Source organism: Balaenoptera musculus, chromosome 8, assembly GCF_009873245.2.
Source record: "Balaenoptera musculus isolate JJ_BM4_2016_0621 chromosome 8, mBalMus1.pri.v3, whole genome shotgun sequence".
NCBI lineage: Eukaryota > Metazoa > Chordata > Mammalia > Artiodactyla > Balaenopteridae > Balaenoptera > Balaenoptera musculus.
Window position 1 is genome coordinate 62566630 of NC_045792.1, and position 21677 is coordinate 62588306.

Consider the following 21677-nt stretch of genomic DNA (forward strand, 5'->3'; position numbering starts at 1 on the left):
TTATTTATTACACTACCATTACTCTTTGCCTTTGACCGTAATAATGTGGTCACAACGGATTTCACAGGAACATTACAGTGTAACTAGTTAACTGGAAGTCAAGGAAGTGCTGTAGGAAAAGAGCGTTTTTCTTTCAGTCATTAACATTTTCAAGTTTCAGTCTTGGCTTTGCCTCTTCTTAGCTGTGTGTCCTTAGGCAAATTTCTTAACCTTTCCGAGCTCTGGCTTATTCCTATGTCCAACTGAGATATCAACTATTCTGCAGGGTGGTTGTGAGGATTAAATGAAAAAAAAAAAATACATAATACACTAAGTATTAGTTCTTTTCCTGTTTCGTTTCTTACCAGATGAATCCTTGTGCAGCATCCCTTTCTCACCTGCACTTTATAGAAAACCTGGCTTATATTTTCCCTAACACTGGAAAATCAAACATTGATCTATCCAAAGCACATTTGTTGAGAGATGAAGAACATACCCAAAATGGAAAAGGAAAGCCACATGAAATCTAATTTTGGGCTTTCAGAAAAGAAGGAAAGGTGGCTTTCTTTTTCCACAAAAAACCCAGCCCTAATGTTTAAGGGCAAGATTAGGTAAACACTGGCACTTGTTTCTCTACCTGAGTAAAACAAAATTCTGCAGGCTGCACTATGTAATGACAGGAGCAGTCTCTAAGCACCAGAATTCAAGTGCAATAAAGTGTATTACAATCCTTGTGAAAAAACCTATCCTATCAAGTATGGCTACCGAAAAGACAAATGACTCTGGAACCAGAAAGGGCAGTAAGGGATGGGGGATAGCGGATGAGAGGTGGGAAATGTGAGTGGTGGGGAGGGTTATAATGTCATGGTGAAAAAGGCTAAAAAAGGAATAAATGCCAGGAAAAGCTCTTCCTAATAGAGGTGTGGTGGTGAGGGAATGAGATAAGTGCCATAGGTCCAATTAAAAATCAAAACAGAGGAAATGAAAGATTCCAAATTACTGATCCAATAGCCTAAAATAACTAACATAAAATGAAAATCTCTGGATTACAAACTAGCCAAGATTCTGTCAAAAAGGAAAAGTTGCTGAGAGAAAAAGAGTTGGGAAATTCTCGAGCCAAGAATTCTAGAGGGTAAGAGATAAAGGATGTGTATGGCAGAAATTGGGAAATGATGGCACAATCAGTATGGAGCCCCTATTACTACATTTCTGAGAACATCAGCACCTTATTTCTGCCTATAGCTAACGAGCCAGAACTGATACAACAGGGTACCAAAAAGTAAAGCAGATGTCATCAAAGCTAATTACACACAAGAATTCTTTCGGTATAGTTCATCCTGACTGATAATTTTAACAATATCTTAAGCCTTGACCCAGATGATATATGAGTAATTTGTATACGCAACAGGTAGTTAATAGTTTCTAGGTTTTAACAAGACGTTGCATAATTCTTGGAAAAAGAGCCTGGTGTCTTTGGAGACACACTGATGAGAAAGCCTTTTCTATTGAGCATTTCCAAAAAGTTCACCAATCAATGTAGCAGCATTTAAATGATCCTTTATTCAAAGAAGAAAATTTAACAACAACAGTGATAGAATGAAAAAGGCAGTAGCGAAGAGGATCGAGATAGGAAGCCTAGTGGCAGCTGGACATGTTTGTAGAAATTGAGTAAAGGTTTTAAAAGAGAGCCACACAGGCTGTAAGTGCTGTGGCTCCAAAGCCAGATACACGCATAGCTAACAAATGCACCTGCCTTTTAGGGAAAATCTCAGGTGTCTGTCTTAGAACTCTTCTGGGAAATAAATGATGAGGTCTTAGTGATAAAATCCTAAGAGATTCTGGATGCTCTGCTGAGCATAAAAGCTTCAACTTTCTGAGACATTACAAATATCTAGCATGGAAAAAACAAAAAGCTACAACTGCACATATAATTGAATTACTGAATGTTAGGCCTAGAGAAACCTTAGAAATCCTCTTATCCAATCCCTCATAAATTGTTGCAGAGCTAGTAGCAGAGCAGAGGTCAGAACCTAAATCTCCTGACTTCCAAACCCAAAAACACTTTCCACTCCTCCAGATGATTGAATCATCAGCAAAACTGACTCTTTCAACATATAAGCATATTTGATAGTTTAAGATAATGGAATAATCAGATAGCTGAAAAAATTCATCATTTATCAACTGTGCCTAGGGATTTTCTTAAAAACCATGTTTTTATTCTCCCCCATGGGCCACTCTGGAGAAAAGTCTCTTACCTGAATTTTGTTGCCGAGAGGCTGTACTTTGGGCTGAGTCAGACATAAACTGATTTATAGGTGATCATTTAGTAACAACATGCAAAATAGCTTACAGTTAAACAGAACTGCTCAGTCTGGTTTAGCTGTTTTCTCTACCTAATATGTAGATATGACAACATACAACAATACTAAATAGAAAGATTTGCTTGCAAAATTGGACTCTTGTAACAAATTCTTTTATAAAAAGAATGCCCCCCCATTTATCTGAGTTATATAATCTTATATCAAAATTATTTATGGAAAATATCTTTAAGTAATAATCTCATAATGTGCAAATATTCGCCAATATTTGTAAAATAGAGATTAAGGCCATAACCAGGAAGCTCAATATGAACCTACATTTTATTATATATCTATTAAAATTTTTTTCCTTCTAAATAAACTATTTTTCAGAGCAATTTTAGATGCACAGCAAACTGAGCAGAAAGTACATAGTTCCCATTTACCCCCTGCTCTTACCTATATGCACATTCTCCTCTACTACCAATATGCCAGCCCCAGAATGATATATTTGTTACAATTGATAAACCAATATTGACACATCATTATCACTCAAAGCCCATAGTTTACATTACGGTTCACTCTTGGTGTTGTACAGTTCTATGGAATTTGACAAATGTATAATGACACATTATATACTGATTTTTTTTTTACTCCATAGTTCTGCCTTTTTCAGGATGTCATATAGTTGGAATCGTATAGTAAATAGCCTTTTCAGATTGGCTTCTTTCACTTAGTAATATTTATTTAAGGTTCCTCTACATATTTTTGTGGCTCGATAGCTCATTTCTTTTTAGCACTGAATAATACTCCATTGTCTGAATACTATATGATATCACTTACATGTGGAATCTAAAATATGACACAAAGGAACTTATCTATGAAACAAACAGACAAACAGACATAGAGAACAAATTTGTTGTTCCCAAGGGGGAGGGGAGTGAGGGAGGGATGGATTGGGAGTTTGGGATTAGCAGATGCAAACTATTATATATAGAATGGATAAACAACAAGGTCCTACTGTATAGCACAAGGAACTATATTCAATATCCTGTGATAAACCATAATAGAAAAGAATATGAAAAAGAATACATACCTGAATCATTTTGCTGTTCAGTAGAAATTAACACAACATTGTAAATCAACTATACTTCAATAAAATAAATTTTAAAAAATATTCCATTGTCGGGATGTACCACAGTTTACTTATCTATTCACCTAGTAAAGGACTTCTTGATTGCTTCCAAGTTTTGGCAGTTATGAATAAAGCTGCTATAAACAGCCATGGGCAAGGTTTTCGTGTGGACATAAGATTTCAACTAACTCAGATATTAAATACCAAGGTGTGCAATTGCTGGATCACACAGTAAGTGTATGTTTAGTTTTGTAAGAAACTACCAAACTCTTTTCTAAAGTGGCCATACCATTTTTGCATTCTCACCAGCAATGAATGAGAGTTCCTGTTACTACACATCCACACCAGCATTTGGTGTTGTCAGTGTTCTGGATTTTGGGCATTCTAATAGGTGTGTAGTGGTATCTCATTGTTTTAATTTGCATTTCCCTGTGGACATATGATGTGGAGCATCTTTTCAAATACTTATCTGCCATCTGTGTATCTTCTTTGGTGAGGTGTTTGTTCAGGTCTTTGCCCTATTTTAAAATCAAGTTGTTTGTCTTATTGTTGAGTTTTAAGACTTCTTTGTATATTTTGGAAAATAGTACTTTATCAAATATTTTCCCCCAGTCTGTGGCTTGTCTTCTTGTTCTCTTGACAGAGTCTTTCACCAGAAGTTTTTAATTTTAATGAAGTCCAGCTTATCAATGATTTCTTTCTTGATTCGTGCTTTTGATATTGAATCTGTCATCAGCAACCAAAGGTAATCTAGATTTTCTCCTATGTTGTCTTCTAGGAGTTTTGTAGTTTTTTGTTTTGCATTTAGGTCTATGATCCATTTCGAATTAATTTTTTGAAGGGTGTGAGGCCTGTGTCTAGCTTAATTTTTTTGCACTTGACTGTCCAGTTGTTCCAGCACCATTCACTGAAAAGACTTTTCTCCGTGTTCCCATTGTTCCTTTGTCAAAGATCAGTTAACTATATTTGTGTGCACCTATTTCTGGGCTTTCTATTCTGTTCTATTGATCTGTTTGTATTCTTTTGCCAGTGCCAGTGCCACACTGTCTTGAAAACAGGTAGTGTCAGTCTTCCCATTTTGTTCTTCTTCATTAACATTGTGTTGACTTTCTGAGTCTTTTGCTTCCTTAGAATCAGTTTGTTGATATCCACAAAAGAACTTGATGGGATTTTGATTGGGATTGTATTTTTTTTTTTTTTTTTTTTCTGCATTGGGTCTTTGTTGCTGCACGCAGACTTTCTCTAGTTGCAGCGAGCAGGGGTTACTCTTTGTTGCACAGCACAGGCTTCTCATTGCAGTGGCTTCTCTTGTTGCAGCGCACGGGCTCTAGGGCGCGCAGGCTTCAGTAGTTGTGGCGCACGGGCTCAGTAGTTGTGGCTCCTGGGCTCTAGGGTGTGGGCTGAGTAGTCATGGCGCACAGGCTTAGTTGCTCTGCGGTATGTGGGATCTTCCCAGACCAGGGATCGAACCGTGTCCCCTGCATTGGCAGGCAGATTCTTACCAACTGCGCCACCAGGGAAGTCCGGGACTGAATTGAATCTATAGAGATCAAGTTGAGAAGAATTGACATCTTGATAATATTGTCTTCCTATCCATGGACATGGAATCTCTTATTTAGTTCTTTGATTTCTTTCATCAGTTTTGTAGTTTTCCTCATATACATTTTGTACGTATTTTGTTAGACTTATACATATTTCATCTGGGGGGATACTTATGTAAATGGTAATTGTGTTTTTAATTTCACTTGTTCATTGTTATTATGTAGGGTAGCAATTGACTTTTGTATCTTAACCTTCTATCCTGCAACCTTGCTATAATCAAATCACTTATTAGTAACAGGTTTTTTTTTTAATTCTTTTGGATTTTCTTCATAGACAATCATGTCATCTGTAAACAATGACAGTCTTAACTTTTCTTTCCCAATCTGTATACCTTTTGTCTTATTGCATTAGCTAGGATTTACAGTATGATGTTGAAAAGGAGTGGTGAGGAAGAACATCCTTGTCTTGTTCTCCTCTATTCCTAGTTTACTGAGAGTTTTTGTCGTGAATGGGTGTTGGATTTTGTCAAATGCTCCTTTCTGCATCTATTGATAAGAGCATGTCATTTTTCTTCTTGAGTGTGTTGATGTGATAGATTTCATTAATTTTCAAATGTTCAAACTGCCTTGCATACCTGGAATAAATTTCACTTCGTTGTAGCTGAACTTATATCTTTTAATACTAACAATAAAATCAATAAGTTTAGGTTAGATTTTGGGGTTTAAAAAAAGTGCTTTTCACTAACCAAAAAATGCATTAACGGCTCCTAAAATCTCATCCTTATGAAATTAATGTAGTTAAAAAATTTCTTAGAACACTCCTTCATGCATTTTAAATCCGTTTATCAAAATGATATCTGTATACTTTCAGAGGCCCATCTAAGTACCCATACATTCTCCCTCCCTCTCTCTCTACACACCCACACCCACACACAGATAATTTACTACCAGTGTTTTATGATTAGACTGGTATAAAACAATAGTCTTACAACAGGGTACAAATTGTCTTTGCATCTTCAAGGTCATCATACAGCAAAAGAGGGAGGAGAGAAAAGTTAGGAGACATAGATACACTGGTAGGTGTTTCAAAAATTATTTTTATTGTTACATTTCAAAGAGGACATAGGAAGAAAAAAGCCAGTTATCCAATAACTGCTATACCTTTCAGAGGGAGGCAACTGGAACTCCAGTACTAGTTCAAAGCTGTACACACTACAGCTCAAACAGCTGCCTCTCAACCTGACTGGGGATGCTGACAAATATGTGTATGTCATCAATCCAGGGAGGCTTGGGTTTAAAAGAAAATTTCTTTATTGCAAGTGTCCAAGTCCTTAGGATTCATCCTTAAAGAAGAAGAAGATGAGAAAGACCACACACGAAGACTATGTTTATTCATTAGAGTAAACTAGCGAACGGCCAGCTTGTTCTAGGATGCATTGCATCAGACATCACAGTACAGGAAGAAAATCTGCATCTTGTGAAGAGCCACCAGGCATTTCAGATCCAATTTACCATGAAGTGCAGCCACAGGCCAACCAGATGTCCAGATAATATAGTCAGTGCAAAATTCAAATAGGTAAGTCAGGGCTTTGATGAGGCTGGCAGACTGCAAAATATAAATGAAACTTGAAAATAAAAGGCAAAGTCTATTTACAACAGATTGTTTAGTAAAGTGACTTGAGAAAAGTTATGTTAAGCACTTCCCACATATCTCTCCCCTTCTCTGCCAAAAACAAAAACAAAAAACACCACACAAAAACCACCCCTGAAAATTATCTTGAAAACCAAACTAAAACTGTGTGGTAAAAAAGAGAGTGCTTTTTCCAGGTAAAGGACTTCAAGATAATTTACAGGCAGACATATTTTTATTAGTAAAAGTCACAAACAGGAAAAGGCTAATGTTGTTTGAGGCGTGTGCTTTAAAAAATGCCTCCATTAATACATTAACAAGAAAAGAAAATACCAAGCATGTTTTTGTTTCCAGTTTTGAATTTTCCAGCAAGAGTTAGTGAAATCAACAGGGCATTAAAACAAAACCCAGGAAAACTCAGTCAATATTTTCCCATTGTCTGCCTCATTTCTTTCTAGTCACCTTGAATTCGATTCCCAATTAGCTGAGGACAACATGACGGTCAAAGACGGATTTTCGCTGCTCTTGAACTTGAAGCTTCCAACGCTGCTGGGCATACTCTACCTTATTCAGCACATTGGCTCGACTGCGGGAGCGGGCCAGCACATCGTGGGCGTTTGCAAAAGGCTGGTGATCCTGAAAGTCCAGGAATGGAGAACATCAGACGGCATGGTCCGTGTAAAACACACACACACGATAGCAGTTATCCAGCCACGGAGATAGGAGCAGCTGGCCTTTTCAAACAGACCATCTAATTTGGCCAAGCACTCTTAGGCACTCAACTGCCAGAAGCAGGATGAACTCAACTACAGAAATAGTTGGTTCAAGTAAAATAAGCGATGAGGAGGTATTTGTGCAAAGTTCCCGTGAGTCACCATTTCCAAAGACATTCCCTTAAGAAGTAGGGATCAAGACAAAGACAGTGGTCATTTATGTTAGAGAGAAGCCCTTCTTGATGAGTGGTGGAAAGAAAATCTATTTTGCATGTTAATATCTACATGTTACAGATACAGAAAGTAGGGCTTTTCCTTGTTTTATTCGATACTATATAGCTAATCTGTGGCTGAGGAAACTCCTATCTTTTAATTTCCTGACTATCTTTTAATTTCCTGACTCATTATATTAGAATTGTTACTTGCCAGCTTGGGGCCACATTCTTCCTGGGAGATGAGTTGGCTGCATCTTATCTTGGTTGGTTTCCATCTCTTCTTATGCCCTCAACACCTACATTTCCCCCCTTCCCCAATCTGTAATGAACAGAGACATAGCTCAAGTGCTACAATTACCCTCTAGTGCTAAGGACAGTAAGGAATTATTACTTCAGCGTTTCTATTTGGTAAAGACTTGAATCTTTCATTGCTGAGCACACAGTAGCTTCCATGTTAGCTGCTGCATTAGGAAAGAGGCCATTGAAGGGTCACCCAGGTATCTGTGTAGAAAACGAACCTATCCTGGTCAAAGTAAACCAACGCCACTGATGTTTGTAGTCATTACACAGGAAACCACCATGCTAATCTATCTATGAATGAGATATAAACACAGCTGCCTAAATGACAAAAGGCATTCAGTACTTATTTATTGCTTTTGTTTGCCTTTTCCTTGATCTCTTTTTCCTGAACCTGGGTTAGCAAAGCTCCTAAATGTTCCAACATAGGATACAAGTCACAAGTCAGACCTCTTAAACTTTGCCTCTGGGAAAGAAACAATATTGTTTTGCATGTTTGCAAAAGCTCTATTATATACCCAGGGCAGAAGTCAGCGTGTCTATGGAAAGCTATACATAACTGCATAACTATATATATAAAACTATAACTAAACAGTGTTATAACACCTGGTCTTCTTTTTAGAGCAAGATATTTATATAATGTCGACATTTCAAAGACATCAAAGAGTTTTCTGTAAAGAATCTATCCCTGCCTTCTTTACCAAAATTGCTTCAACTTTTCACTTAATTTAGGTAATATCTTGTGCAAACCCCATTATTTTTTTTAACCTTACAAATGAAAATAATAAAAACAATTCCACAAAGTTCAAAAGTTTCAAAGATGTAAGAAAGAACGTTAGGAAAAAGGAAGGTGGCTAATGTTGTTGGATTACTTTATTTCCCATGAGGAAATAAACCGATCCAAGGTCATCTAACAAATGAGCACAAGCACAAGTCTTAGCTCCCCTAAACTTGACTTGATGTCACATTTTCTTAACACACTGATTTTGTTCAGGTAGATTAAAATGACACTATCCGAATATGGTGCTTCAGTGAACTTGTATATAAAACATTATTACCATTGGTTTGTTTTGACATAAACAAGACTGGGAAGAAGGATGTACTTTACCAGCAGAGTGTTTCTCAATTTCATAGTCTTGTTATCTACTCTTCAAGGTAGGGGGAGAAACACCTTCTTAAGGAACAAATTTAAAGGACTAAACAAACCAGTTAATCCTTTTGGTCTATTCTCCATCTATCAGAACAAGATTGAACTAGCTGCTCATAGTCATGGATGCCGGGAGAATGCAAATAGAGATTTACCCTTTATATATGTTTGTTCTTTTTACACCTGATAAAATTACAATAAATACAAAATATGTTTTAATGTAATGCTTTGATAATAGCAATGATGTGTCATGGATATATAATACAGTAAATATTGTGACTACTTGCAGTGAGCTTCTTAACTATTTGTGCTAACTCTCACTTGATTCAAAGTGCTCTACACTCAACAAAAATGGAAAAAATTAAAACAGAATTGAACTGAGAATTTAACAAAAGCATGTTTAAAGGCACATACAGAGTGAAGAACTCTCATCTTGGATTAGCAACAATTGTAGGAATTTAAATTGAACTTCTTTTTGAACAGAGTTGGTACCATAAATTCATACCTGTGTTTAGAAAACCTCTCTCTGCCCAGAATCAATTTAACAGATATCCAAAAGTCAGCCAGGCCTCTCAAGACAATGTTCTCATATGATCGACATGCTCACAGAATCAATCACTGGTGAACAAAATGGTTACTAAGCACATGGTCCCATCAAATGCCTTTCCTACATGTTTTTATCTACACATTTGTGCATCCATTTCTTTTATGTTCTGTGTATTACATTAATATTGTCTATCCCTAAAATCAGGAACCAGATATTTAATGCTATAAGGGATGTAGTTTAAGTCAGAGTTTCTGTCTCTGTGCCTATAATGAAACGGTTCAGGTGGCCTTTGATACATAACGTTTTCATATGTTACTAGTTCTCAACTGGGGGTGATTTTGACCCCCAGGAACATTTGACAACGTCTGTGGACATTTTTGATTGTCATGATTGGGATGAGGCTTCTAGTGGGCAGAGGTCAGGGATGCTATTAGATATCATGCAGTGAACAGGACAGCCCCCTACAACAAACAATCATCTGACCCAAAATGTCAATGGGAAATGTTGTATGTGAATGAAAATTAACATGGGAATAGTATTTGAGACTCTAATCCTTCCTGATATGGAAAAGTTACTTGTTATGTGTTGGTTGAATTACTAAAGGAAGCAAGGGGAAAAGAGGCAAACAGAGGTATTTCTATGAAAGTTCTTCACAAAACAAAAATGAAATCTTGCTCAAATTAAGTTGAGTATTCAATATCGATATTCATGAGACAAGCAGGCTCTGTAATTATAACTTAAGCCATTCATTCAGGATCCCCTTTCTCATCTTTTACCAATGGGTCCACAAGCCATTCCAGAGTAAAAGGACTTTTGACTGTGATTGGCAAGGCTTTACCCTGGCTTTGGCTTTTGGAATTGATTCTTGAAACTCTACTAAATTTTATTCACTTTAAGAAACATAGTTCAATAAAGTAATCCAAAATAAAAAGTAATTTCTAAAGAATATTATATATGTAATAATGAAATAGTGGAAAATTTGGAAACAAACCCAAACAGGATAATGACAAAACAAACAATATAATTCTCTAAGCCATACTGAATAACAAATTTGTGGACTATGTCAATTTCTCAAAAGTTTTGAGTGAAGTAATATTAATTATATATACAAATATGAATGTGTTTTAAAGATAGGAAGAGAATCAGGAGTGATGGTTTTATTTTTCTCTAAAGAGCACAGATTTTTTTAAAGAAGGAGGAAAATAGGAAATATAAAACATCAGCGGGTTATCAAGCTGTACTTCATTAAGTAAAGAACATTATGGTTTTCATGCTTCCCTTCACTAAAGCCTCTTTGCCTTTTAAAATATTTGGTGATGTTGACAGGGAAGGTGTTCAGGCAGGAGCCTAGGAAGAAGACTATCTCCGATGCTTTTCTCAATGTAAGCAGGAAAAGGCGATGAAAATTATGCCCTTGGTAGTGAAAGGCAAAGCCTTGTACAGCACACTCACCAAGGATCATCGGTCTAACCACCAAATTTATGGCTTTACAGAGCAATTTCCTCATAAAGAGACATACACTAATATTAGAACTGTCTTTAGATTCTCTAGTGGAGGATCTGCTCCAGATATGGACATCTATTATGTTAACTACTCTTCACATGCACTCTATATCAGATGATGACAGAGACTGGCTTTGAACAGCTAGGGCATGCTAAGAACTTACCCCAACATCATCATCGCTCTGTATCAATTGTGAGTGTCCAAACAGGCGTCTCTTCAGTATGGGCTCAACCAGAGTAAGATATACCATGTACAGAAGCAGAAGGCCCAAAATGGAGAGATAAATTATAATGGTAACCTAAAAGAATTGAAAATAAGTTATATCTCTGTTCAAACCAAGAAATCTGAATTTTGTATAATAATGCTAAAGCCATAGTGAAGACTGATCTATCTGTTAAGCATATAGGATTTCTATACAAACCAGATTCCAACATAAGAAATAAACTCAACTCTTCACCAAAGTATTATTTATAGAAAAAAAGGAAAGAAAGCATTTTGCCTTTGGGATCTTCTCACGAGTCTTCAAATTCCACCTTCACCTACTGCTAATCATTTGCACCACTGCTAGCATAGTAGTTCTCTTTTTTCACCCTCAATACAGTGTCCTAGATTCAACAGCACTGCAGTCAAGACCACTTTCTGTTAGGATCCCTAACAGAAAATGTAATTCAGATGAATTTCAACAGCATACTGCTTTAGATCAATTTAGATACACAAAAATACATTTTAGGCACATGATTTTCTTGAGATCTTAATTCGTGCGGTGTCAAGCAGTACAGTGTGACACCTCCCACTAGAATGGCTACAGTTAAAGACAGTCAACACCAAATGTTAGCGAGGATGTACAGAAACTGAACCCTCATATGTTACTGGTGAGAATGTAAAATGGTACAACTACTTTAGAATACAACCTGGCAGTCTCTTAAAAAATTAAATATAAACTTACCTCTCTTAGGAATCTACCAGAGAGAAAGGAAAACATACATCCACACAAAGACATGCACGCAGATATTGATGACAGCATTATTCATAAGAGTAAAAGTAAAAATCTGGAAATAAATGTCCATCAACTGATGAATGGATAAACAAAATGTGGTATGTTCATGTAATAGAATGCTATTCAGTAATAAGAAGGAATTAAGTACTGATACATGCTACAACATGAAGAGGCCTCAAAAACATTATGCTGTGTGAAAGAAACCAGTCACAGAAGACCGCATATTTTATGATTCCATTTATATGAAATGTCCAGATCCGGAGACACACAAAGCAGAATAGTGATTGTCTAGGGCTGGGGGTAGGAATGGGATTAACTATAAATGGTTATGAGGGATCTTTTCGGGGTGATGGGAATGTTCTAAGACTGGATTTTATTTTTTAAATTTTTTTTTAGAAAGTCATCAGGGCCAATACCCAAAGTATTTATTTATTTTTATCTTTTGGCCACGGGGCATGTGGGATCTTAGTTCCCCAACCAGGGATTGAACCCGTGCCCCCTGCATTGGAAGTGCGGAGTCTTAACCACTGGACCACCAGGGAAGTCCCTAAAACTGGATTGTAAAAATTGGTTTTAAATTTGCTAAAATTTATAAAATTGTACACTTATAATGAGTGACATTTGGGGTATGGAAATTATACATAAAAATTTTGTTAAAAAATAAAAAAGTACAGTGATGATTTCTCTATGGGACAGTACCCTGCTGGAGCAGGAGCTCTCCTGCAGGGTCAATCACAACAGGAATCTTTGTAACTGGTATAGCTGACCACCCCAGATTCCCCTAAGGTATTTTTTTTTGGAGGGGGGAACAGGAATGGGGACCTCCATATAAAAAAATTGGGGAGAAGAACTATGAGCCACCATAATAAAGTAATTGAACTCATTAGAGGTCCAAATTGTGATGAGAGTGATCTACATTCCATTTCCTATAAAAGATAAAGAAAGGAAATCTTAAAATCCAGAAGTGATGTTTTCTAGGATAGAGTAGTCACTCTATATATAACTTTTTCTAAGGGTTGAGAGGGCAGGAAGAAGAAGGTCTAATCATCCTGCTTTCTCACTAATCTTTGGCATACGTGGCCCGCAGAGAAGCTGGAATGTCTTTCTGGGAAATGCAAATTACACTCAGGGCTTTTTTTGTGCCATTTCACATATCACATCTATCTAAGGTATCCTAATTAAGGCACAAGGCATCTATCTCTACGAGGCAGGCGGAGAGCAGGTCCATTGATCCTTTTAGGGTGCGGGCTGGGGATGAGAAAGGAGGAGGTAAGAGGGTGCTGGGAAGAGGATGGAAGAGCAATAGTTTAGGTAACTAAATAGAATTCAAATGTCCAAAATTTTCTTTCTTGTCTAGATACCATCAAAAACTGTTCCAGAAGCAGAAAAGATGGATTATTGTTTTTTTACCTTGATCGTAACAGAACTTCTCTCCTCATATTTGCATTCACAGCGTAGACAGTATGCTTCTACATCAGGCCCCCGCACAGGCATGGGGTCCACAACATGAAGGCAATCACTGAAAAAACAAAGATAAAATACTGCCTAAACCTAGCTGGATTTTCTACTTGCACTAATCAAACCTTTCCTGAAATCCAGAATAATCACTGAACTTTCCCAATGAAAGAATGAATATAAGGAACAAATAATCAGTAAGGGAAGGGAAATCATTTCCTCTCTCAATATTAGCAATTTGGTAAGCTTTAACAGTCTAAGAGACCATAAAGACACATATGTAGCAGCTATTTTCAAAAGTGCTATTTATAGTTAAAAATGCACTTGAAAAATCCCAAATGGGACTGAAAACTACTTAGCAGATCAAGTCATATTAGACTTGTTCATTTAGCAAGTAAAACTGCTTTAAATGATTTAAAGTGACCTGGAGCATTATTCAAATATGAGATTACCTCTTTCATGAATTAACTAATATCATCTAAACTGCTACAGTGTGGTATATGAATGGCTAATCCTAACAGTTGGTAAATTATGAAACTCTGAAAGCTGAACACCAGAGTAAGAAACAATTACTTTTCTTAATGAGCAAAAGTCTATTTAAAAAGCATGGAGAAGTAGGATTAGGACGACAAAAATATTTTAAAATGAAAACACTACCTGGCAACAGTACCTAAAAATAGTAAAAGGCTGAATGTTTTTGTGGTTGGATGTTTATTTTCTCCCCATTTTCCAGGTCACTTATTTATGGCTTATGAAAAAGCAAGCCTATCCAAAAAATCTTTTTCCCAGAAATCTGTCAAGTCTAGGAAATAATTAAATTCTTACTCTCCCCAGCTATTACGAGCCCACTACCCTGATCACCTTCAGCAAAGGCAGGCAAAGCTTTGCTGTCCTCCTGCTGGCTGCTGGGCAGTTTCCCTCCCTCTTGTCCTCTCTCCCTTAGGCATGGCTGGCTGCCTCAAGAACTCTACCACAGCATCCTGTCTCACTCCACCCACCTTCTTGAGGGCATCCAATGCTCCAGGCTGATTCTTTCCCTTTGCCCTATCAGAACGTACTTTTTTGTGTTCTGTTCCCTCTGAGCTGTGGCATAAGAAAGAAAACCCAAAATGGCATAAATGATCAAAGTTCAGTCAGTTTTCCTTAACAGGTAATTTAATTTTAACAAAGGTAGTAATGAAAAAATAAGTCTCAACTGGCAGAATTTCAAATAAGAGTAAGGTCCCACAACTCACACCATACAAGTGCGTGATATTTGTTCCAAATGTACAAAAGACCAGTAATGTATCCAGCTGGATACAGGCATAAAATAGGCAGAGGAAACTAAATCTCACTGCAGGGGTATCTAGCTCATAATCATAGAGGTCATCCAGCCCAGCACTCTCGGAGAGGTCACCTCTACAGGTCACAGAGTAAATTAATAGCTAAAAGGACCAGAATCCAGGGCTCCTGCCTCCTAGGACAGCCCCCCTGTATCTCTCTGAACCTCAGGAAAATGAGACTTATCTCCTACTTAGTTTTCTATTTCAGCTTCAGAAGCCTTAGTAACAATACTTAAGAATTACTTGGGAATCTAAGTGTTGAGTATTTCTTTGGAAGTACAAATACAGTTTAATAACAAGGAGATTTTGAGTGCTGTGCAGGATGGGAGAGGAACCAGGAAGGTTGGTTCTGGCTGGCCACTCAGTGTAAACGCAGAACCCAGACACAGAACACAACCACTTCAGGAACTAGGCGACACCTCCCCCTAGTGCCAAAAGGAGGACATTATCAGCTTCAAATCACACCTCAAACACAAACCAGAGAACTCAAATTTTTCTTAAGTTAGACAGTATAGGTCAATGAAGAATTAAAGCTAACAACTGGACAAAATGGAGAGGCCAGGAGGTAAAAATATATATAGGGTCAGATAAGATATTGGAAGCCTCGGAAAGCCATAACATCTTGATTAGTCATAACATGCCTACCCTTCTAAAGCCAGTTAAAAAACTTTCAGTGACATCTGTGAACCTATCCGTAGTAAAAGGCCAAGCTGCAGGAAGGAAGCAAGGGAGAGAGGGAAGAAAAATTCCAAAGCAAGGCTTGTTTTCAACTGTTTATTTTCAAAGCTCCCTATTTTCACCAATAACCAGGGATAAATGATATACGGTTCTCTGTGAACCTGGAGAAACAAAAAGTCAGTGAAAAGATTAGTGCTAAACACTTGAATAGTGAGTTCATTTGCCACTCAAGTAACAGGCATCATATTCTATTACTGATAATAGAATAAACTGATTGTAAGTGCTCAATATATTTGGGAAATTTATAGGAATAACTTATTTGAGTTTTCTTTTCATATAAAGTAACTTCCTGATATGAAACCTAGAAGAATAGCTAAATCACTTTGTAGTATGAGACAATTTAAAGTAGAACACAAAAGCTCACAAGAAGTTCTCAAGAATACACTTACCACATGTCGGATTGAACCTAAATGCACATCATGGGAAGAACAGACAACGACATCAGAAAAGCTAAACATGCTCAAAGCCTGCCTTTTCTTACTCAAAGTCAGCTTGGAATATTGTAACAGAATGAATTTAATTCTGCTTTCAAACTTTCAGGGCTATTTAGCTGTGAAATAGGGTACATGTGAAAGTACGGAACATTTGGAGCTATTTTTATTCTAGGCCTATCCTGGCAATCTTCCATTATAAACCATAAAACGTCCCAGTCCAGGGTAAGGAGCCCACCTATCCTGCTACAAAACCACTGCTTCCCAATCATTTTATGGCACATGTAGAAAAAGCTATTATTTGTAAGGTCCACTGGGATAAACAGAGAAGGCTGCTGGTGGCTAGCTAGTCAGGATCCCAGTCATCACAGGCCTGCCTGATTATATGCCAAGGGCTGAAGGGATCAATGACTTGGCACACCTATAACCTATTAATGGCACACCAATTGGTAAACTCTGATATCCATGGCTCATTCCCATTCCTTCCTGAGCCTTTTGACACTTTTAAACATAGTCTCCTATATCTGACAATATATCATCAAAACCTACAAATTGTAAAAACTCTGACCCAGATAAATGAGGCTTGCTTACCTTCCATTGAGAAGCAAGAGGGAGGACCAAAATTTAAGGGGACACAGAAGGGTAGCTATGGGTAGTTTGGGTGCCACAAACTCAGCCCCATCCCAATGTAAAAGCCTCCCTGCCTGGGGATTCTGGCTACATTCCTTTAGGCCTACATCATGCACTCAGGGCCTTACTCTCACTTTTTCAAATAGAAATGGAATTCAACACTTTTGCTTAAAGAGAAAACAATACATTGGATGAATATCCAGGGCTAACAGTGACAACCAAAGAAAGAAATTTGACAGGTAATTCAGTAATCCAGAATACTTACCAGTCTTTTTGGGATATGTTCTTATTATAAATACGCCCAGAATTATCTTTATAGGGAGGACAGATACATTTACATCGGACATCCTCAGAATTCTATAACCAAAATAGAAACTTGTTGACAGTTTATCATCAATATTTTTAAAAACTGCAACTTACACATTTTGCTAAGCATCCCCTGCCAAGTATTCTAAAACCATTCATTTAAAATTTTAAATAACTTTGAGAGATACAAGTTTTTAAAAGCCATTGGTAATGTTAATGAATGATTATATACTACATAAAATTATTTTGAAATAACATCTAGTATCTGTGACTTGTTAATCACATTTTTGTGTCACATGACAATCAAACTGTGCTAATGTTATCACCATCTACCTGCCAGTAGAAAGACGAGGTAGACAGACAGCTGTGCCTGCAGATAAGAACGCTGATTACAGAAGGATGGGGAAATATCAAACTAAAAATTACTCACAAATCACAATTCTTCTTACTCACCATCCTTCCACCCTTTGGTAGAAAGATATTGATATGGATAAAATGGGTTGGGCCAGAGTCCTATAGAAGGGATGAAGTTTTGGAGGCACTCAGCTACAATTAGAAAGGAAGTACTGGGTTGGCCCAAAAGTTCGTTCGGTTTAAAGTAAAAATAAAAGACACATTCTTTTTTTTTTTTTTTTTTTAAAGGAGGGAGGTTCTTTTTTTTTTTTAATTTTATTTTTATTTATTTATTTTTGGCTGTGTTGGGTCTTCGTTTCTGTGCAAGGGCTTTCTCTAGTTGTGGAGAGCGGGGGCCACTCTTCATCGCGGTGCGCGGGCCTCTCACTATCCCGGCCTCTCTTGTTGCGGAGCACAGGCTCCAGACGCGCAGGCTCAGTAATTGTGGCTCACGGGCCTAGTTGCTCCGCGGCATGTGGGATCTTCCCAGACCAGGGCTCGAACCCGTGTCCCCTGCATTGGCAGGCAGATTCTCAACCGCTGTGCCACCAGGGAAGCCCAAAAGACACATTCTTCATTTTCACAGAGAACTTTATTGAACGTGTTCACTAACCGAACGAACATTTTGGCCAACCCAATACATAAGGGAAGTAGTGTGAGTGTAGCTGAGATCAGTTTGGTCTACCCTTCCCAGGAAACTTTGCTTCTAATCCCTGGGAGACAGAGAGGACAACTACTGATAAAGCAAGTTTCAAGAAGTGGAGGAAGGGGTGACTAAATTTATGAATAGAGGGAGTAGGAGATCCTTCCCCAGCAAAGGGGAATCTAATCTGAGAAGAATCTAATCATTAGTCTCCAGAGGACCAGGTCCAAAGCTCCTATATATGGTGGTATATCTGGCAGAGTTGGTAATTCATTTACTTATTGAGCAACTACTTAGTGAGCATTTGTCCTGTGCCAGAACTTGTGTGCAATGAGGTGGATTCAGATAAGCGTGAGACATGGTTCCTGCCCATAATTAGGACATGCCCAAGTAAAGGAGACTGACAAGTACATGGTTACAATATACCACTTAGAGTGATCACAGAAGATATGCAGAGGGTGCCAGCAGTGTTTTGAAAGTCAGGAGACTTGCTGCTGTCCCTGTTTCTGGAGGGAAGTAGGGAAGATTTCAAAAAGAACCCTTGACCTAAACAACAAGGATCTATTGTATAGCACAGGGAACTATACTCAATATCTTGTAATAACCTATAATGGAAAAGAATCTGAATTACTTTGCTGTACACTTGAAACTAACACAGCATTGTAAATTAACTACATACTTCAATAAAAAAAGAACCCCTGACCAAAACCCCCCTGATATGTATACTTGTCACCCATCTTTCCCAGCCCCTATATTTAAAGGTATTATAGAGTAAAGCTCCAATTTAAAAAAGAAAAATGTCATTCTGTTTTCCCATCACATTAATGTGCAGGCCATCTGTTTTCCCTAGTAATGAGGTAGTTCATCAAGGACAGGTCTGGAGGATATGGGCACGAAGGGGACTAGATAGCAGCATGAGGGGGACCAGAAGGGTCAAGAAATGGGGCAGGGGAGAAGGTCACAACCTCACCTCTCCTGTAGTTTGGATCCTGCCTTACCCACTAAATTATCAAGAAGAGAGAAGGCAAGAAAGGGGCCAGGAGGTCCTGGAGGGAGCCAGGTGAGGATATGAGGCTGGTGAGAGAGACTCCTGTAGGTCGTATTGAGAAGGAAGGCTGCCAGGAGAAGCAAGTTCCCACAGTGGGAAGGGAATCTGTTCAGGGGTGAGTTGAGAGGAGTTAGTTCCTAAGAGGTTAGACAGCTGTGAGATGCGGGCTTCCTATCATTTTGGCCTGGGGAATTGGGGCAGTGGTCTGTGAAGCCGGTGGAGGGCGGCGGTGACTGTCAGAGCTCAAGCGTATAAAGTTAGTTAAAGGCTCTTAGAGTTGGAAAAGCTGTCAAGTTTGGGGGCGGTGCTGTCGGGGCTGGGAAGGGAAATTCAAGGAGGCGGAGATGCTGTCCCGACTCTGGGCGCCGTCAGGGCCGGGTGGAGCTGGGGCGGGGTGTCAGCTCCGGGGGTGGGAGGGGTGCGGGCGGGGACCGTCAGACAGCTGGAGCGGGAGGGCTGGACTGCTCCCTGGCCGTCGGGAGGGTTCCGGGTGGTAGTCGGCCAGGGCTGAGAAGCTAGGGGTCGGGCTGTCAGGGCTGGGAGAGGACTTGGGTGGGACGCAGGTGAACAAGGCCGGAGGCAGGGGAGGAGCTCCGGTCTGGGGCGAGCGCTGGGCGGGACTCACCTTGGCGGCGTCCGACAGCTGCACTAGCAGCAGCACCGAGAGCGCCAGGCAGGACAGGCTGAGCATGGAGCCGAGACGAAGGAGGGCGGCCCACAGGGTCGCCATCGCTGCCAGGGCCAGCAGTCCCCACAGCCGGAGCCCCCGAGACCTGCTCTCGGTCGGGCTCCGGCTCGGGCTCCGGCTCCTCAGCCCGCACTTCCGTCTGGGCGCTCGCGTCACGGGCCGCGCCGGGTCAGCTACGAAAAGCATTCGCCCCGGAAACGGTTCCCGGTGCGAAGGCCGGGAGGCTGCGCGGTGCCCCAGGAGCAAAGGCGGCCTCTCGGGGGCGCAGCGTGGGTCCGGCGGAGCTTCGAGGTGATAGGCCATCTTTCCCCGGCACCGAGGCTGCGGGGCTGTGGGCCGCCAGTGCACTAGCAGGTCCTCCCGCCCAGGGAGACCTCCACCCACCCACCCTGCAGCAAGCCCGGGCTGTCAGCGTGAGGGGGGGTGGGGTGGCAGGGCCCGAGCGACCCCTGCGAGGCCGGAGCAGTTCGTTGCCGGACCCAGAGTGAGCCTAATAAGCCCCGGAATTGCTGAGAGGCGGCCCGTCCCGGCCGGCGCCGGCGGGGCGGGTGCGAGGCGTGGGGACAGGTATGGGACTGGCCGAGCCATCGCTTTCCGGGAAGCCCACCCCCAGTCAGAGGGTCGAGAGGTCCTCTCTGGCATTTTGGGTACTGACCTGCGGCCCACTCGCATCCCGGACCCCACTCCCCGCGAAGTTGCTAACAGTCTGTGAGCTGCCTCCTTGGGTGTGGCCTCCGTGTGGGGCTCCCCGCTTGCCTCTCACTGGGGGGCTGACCGCCTAAGCCCAGCCTGCCGACAGGAACTGGAAAACAGCGGAGGGGCTGGGCCGGGCCAGGCCAGGCTCCGGAAGGTGTGGAGTTGGCGAGAGAACCGCCCTAGTAGCCTCCTCCGTCCAGGATTCCATAACGTGGGGGATCGCGGCGCTACAATCCTATTCAGGGTGGCTGGTCCCCTAAGTCAGAAGTCGGGGAGGGCTGACCCATCCTTCCCAGAGCGGGTCATCCTGAAGGGTAATTTAGGAGAACCTTGGAGATGGCACAGTGTCTCCAATTAAAATATTTTTCAGTTAGTAGGGACAGTGGGGTTGTAGTGGAAAGGATGCAGGGGCTCATCACAACCTCTGCGGATTTTTTGAATGACCTTGGTCCAAACACTTCCCTTTTCTGGTGTCAGTATGAGGTGACTGAACTCTTACCTATGGATTTCAAATTCTGCTTTCATGGAACACCTCGTGTTTCCTTTCTCGAAGCGAAACTTAAAAGGTGGTCTTTTCCTAGTTTGTGGAAATGTTTTAATTAACGGACAGAATTTTCTCAATATTTTTCTCCCATGTGATTCTTGTTGATGCTAGATTCTAACACAAGGTGTCTGATGCTACGCCAAATATTTTTAGCCCCTTTCAGTCCCAAATGGCAAGTGGTTCCCAGTCCCAACCAGAACCAGAATGGCAGGACTAGATGACTTTTCGACAAGGCCCCTCCAGACTGCCTTCTGAAGATGCTGTTAACATTAGTTAATTATCACGTTTTCTTAGCGGGTGTCCTGCTGGCCAGAGGACAATCTGGAGACACCAGGGATCAAATGTGTCTGACCGTGAGGCACTTGTGGATTTGTGATTGCTAAAAGCTGTCTTATCAGCAAGTTTGAGATCAGTTTTGGGTTAGTTGTCTAAGTCTAGCATCTGAAGGGAGTGATTACTCTTTGGCTGAAACCTCACAGGCCTTCCCTTTCTTCTTCAAAATTGTTCTCAGGGCCTTGACTCGGGGTACAGAGACCTAGAGGAAATATATAATAGTGCCTCACCAAGTACACTCAGTCTGGGCAGAATTTTAGAGTTACACTGTCGGAGATTGTAGTCACTAACCACATGTGGCAATTGAGCACTTGAAGTGTGACTGACTTGAGATATGCTGTAAGTGTAAAATATACTGAATCTTGGGCTTCCCTGGTGGCGCAGCGGTTAAGAATCCGCCTGCCAATGCAGGGGACACGGGTTCGAGCCCTGGTCCGGGAGGATGCCAC

General features: G+C 40.3%; 1 protein-coding gene across 4 annotated transcripts; it reads right to left on the reverse strand.

Moving 5' to 3' along the window:
• Positions 1-6031: 6031 nt before the first annotated feature.
• On the reverse strand, positions 6032-20552 carry TMEM9B (TMEM9 domain family member B). 4 transcript variants are annotated; one of them, XM_036861022.1, is made up of 7 exons: positions 19593-19749; positions 16843-16934; positions 14455-14539; positions 13412-13520; positions 11168-11302; positions 7045-7218; positions 6032-6558 (listed from the first exon to the last, which is right to left on the reverse strand). In XM_036861022.1, the coding sequence occupies exons 2-6, from the start codon at positions 16922-16924 to the stop codon at positions 7063-7065; spliced, it is 567 nt and encodes a 188-aa protein (XP_036716917.1). In that variant the 5' UTR covers positions 16925-16934; positions 19593-19749; the 3' UTR covers positions 6032-6558; positions 7045-7062. The 4 variants fall into 4 exon arrangements, with proteins under 4 accessions (XP_036716917.1, XP_036716915.1, XP_036716919.1 ...); XM_036861020.1 differs by lacking the exon at positions 14455-14539 and having other exon boundaries at positions 19593-19828; XM_036861024.1 differs by lacking the exons at positions 14455-14539; positions 16843-16934 and having other exon boundaries at positions 19593-19729.
• Between the last annotated feature and the right edge of the window lie 1125 nt (positions 20553-21677).

Bases quoted from the DNA above. Each gene is read 5' to 3' on its own strand.
- TMEM9B (XM_036861020.1), bottom strand. From the start codon at position 19,697: ATGGCGACCCTGTGGGCCGCCCTCCTTCGTCTCGGCTCCATGCTCAGC. The intron at 16,935-19,592 runs GTGAGTCCCGCC...TTTTGGTTATAG, and splicing joins AGCTGTCGGACGCCGCCAAG to AATTCTGAGGATGTCCGATG. The intron at 7,219-11,167 runs GTAAGTTCTTAG...CTGGACTTTCAG, and splicing joins AGAGCGATGATGATGTTGGG to GATCACCAGCCTTTTGCAAA.